General features: G+C 44.7%; 1 protein-coding gene across 1 annotated transcript; it reads right to left on the bottom strand.

The window, feature by feature from the left end:
• Nucleotides 1-309: 309 nt before the first annotated feature.
• LOC102262514 (E3 ubiquitin-protein ligase UBR4-like) lies at nt 310-1,832 on the bottom strand. The gene is made up of 4 exons (XM_005853025.2): nt 1,735-1,832; nt 1,326-1,426; nt 882-1,080; nt 310-517 (listed from the first exon to the last, which is right to left on the bottom strand). Exons 1-4 carry the CDS (start codon nt 1,755-1,757, stop codon nt 325-327), a joined length of 516 nt encoding a protein of 171 aa, XP_005853087.2. The 5' UTR covers nt 1,758-1,832; the 3' UTR covers nt 310-324.
• Between the last annotated feature and the right edge of the window lie 8 nt (nt 1,833-1,840).

The following is a 1,840-nucleotide window of genomic DNA, read 5'->3' as shown; positions in this document are numbered from 1 at the left end:
AATTCCTGGTCAAGAGCACGTACCTGGGTTGCAAGTTTGATCCCCGGCCCCAATCGGGGTGCATGAGGAAGGCAACCAATAGATGTGTTGACACCAATGTTTCTCTCTCTGCAACCTCCCCCCACATTCCATTATCTCTAAAAATCAATGGGAAAAATAGCCTTAGATGAGGATTAACAAAAAAAGGGGGGAGGGGGCAGGGATTCAAGTTTCTTTTATACTCATTCTGAGCTACAAAGAAAATAACCTACAATTAGTTATCCCCTTTTATCTAAGAGCAAGCAGTGTTGTAACGTATGGATGGGTTCCTCCAATTTCATCACCTTACCATCTACTTAGCCAGTCCACAGCAGCATTATGAAGCTGAAGATGCCCAGCACCTTGACCTGCACTGGCCAGGGTGGCCATCACAACCATGAGTTCGGGGAAACCAGTTCCATCACCATTGGCCAGCATCTCTGTTGCCATGGGGATCAGGGTACCCAGAAGCACAGCACACACACCTTCTCCAACTTGGCTGGGAGGAAGAAACAACAAATCGGTGAGTAATCAACAGGAATCTGACTCCATCTACCTCTGAATTCGTAAGAGTAATTAAGGAAAGTCTTAAATTAAACATTAAGTGCATGACTGTATATACTTTGGACTTGGGCTCCTAGAGCAGAAAACTTTCACCTATGTCACAACCAACAGGTCAAGTCATTGCAAAAGTTTTTCCATGACTAAAAGCAAGGAGCTCTACTAGATTCCTTAACTCTAGTGAAGGGAGCTTTGGAGTCACTGAAAATACTGGCTGATGCGTGAAAAAAAGATCACTGCAAAATTTCTCAACATATTTCTGGAGTCGTTACGGCTACGTTACAAAAATGCAATTGTTCTACCTGTTTTCCCGAACAATGTATGTAGTCAGTAACTGCAACAGCTGCCGGTTCTCCTGAATCATATCCAGCTGATCAGAATCTTTGGGAGGCGATGTGGTCATGCGGGTGAGCCAGGCCTGGAGACGCACAGGCTCCACGCAGGCCAGCTGTGCCAGAGAGCCACAGAGGTGCAGAAGACTCGGGTTAGGGCTCTTCTCAGCTGGGGACAGACGGAGAGGCCAAGGTCAGTGAAGGAGGGCAGGGGGAAAGGAAGGAAGGTGCAAATTGTGAGCCAGGAAAGGGGAAAGGCTTTAAGCAAGCTTTCTACTTCCTTCTGAACTTTCTGAGGGATTCTCTCCACTTGTTATCATTTTAATGCTATAGCGACACTCGGGCAGAAGAAATGCACAGTATTAGCCAGACATCAAAGTTCCCATAAGAAGATTACTAAAAGCTGTCACTCACTCAGCTGGAAGAGTTTGGTGAAGAATTTCAAAACTCGGTTACAGAATTTAGCAGAGAGGTTCTCATTGGCTGTTGCCATCATGATCTGCACAAGTTCTCCACTGGGAGGCAGAAAAGGAAAAAAGGAAAGAAGCACATTAATATCCATTTCTATTTCTTCACAATCTCATCTCCTCTAGGGGAACTGGTCATTTGTGAGTCAACACACAAGGTGTTCAAGAAGTCAACTCCTCATCAATAACCTCAAGGAGTCAGCCATTAACCTAAGTCCTCCCCAAGATACTGTTTGCACACCTAAGCAGTCCTTAAAGTATTCCTTGAGAAAGAATACCTAAGTCAACATAGATAGCTCCTTGCTTTCAGGAAACATTCAAAAAATGCTCACTGAATAAAACAAACTCCAGCTCACCTATCAGAGAAGAATTCTTCCATGGCTTTACGAGCCTGGCTGCTTTCCAGTTGCTTTTCCAAATATTGGAGACATTCCTCCAAGATGGATTCATCCAGTCCACTGT

This window comes from Myotis brandtii, unplaced genomic scaffold (genome assembly GCF_000412655.1).
Source record: "Myotis brandtii unplaced genomic scaffold, ASM41265v1 C42625798, whole genome shotgun sequence".
Lineage (NCBI taxonomy): Eukaryota > Metazoa > Chordata > Mammalia > Chiroptera > Vespertilionidae > Myotis > Myotis brandtii.
The sequence above is the reverse complement of the archived record's forward strand: the minus strand, read 5'-3'. Positions and strand labels throughout refer to the sequence as shown.

Bases quoted from the DNA above. Each gene is read 5' to 3' on its own strand.
- LOC102262514 (XM_005853025.2), bottom strand. From the start codon at position 1,757: ATGGAAGAATTCTTCTCTGATAG. The intron at 1,081-1,325 runs GTGAGTGACAGC...GTCTGTCCCCAG, and splicing joins CACCAAACTCTTCCAGCTGA to CTGAGAAGAGCCCTAACCCG. The intron at 518-881 runs GTAGAACAATTG...TCTTCCTCCCAG, and splicing joins TACATTGTTCGGGAAAACAG to CCAAGTTGGAGAAGGTGTGT.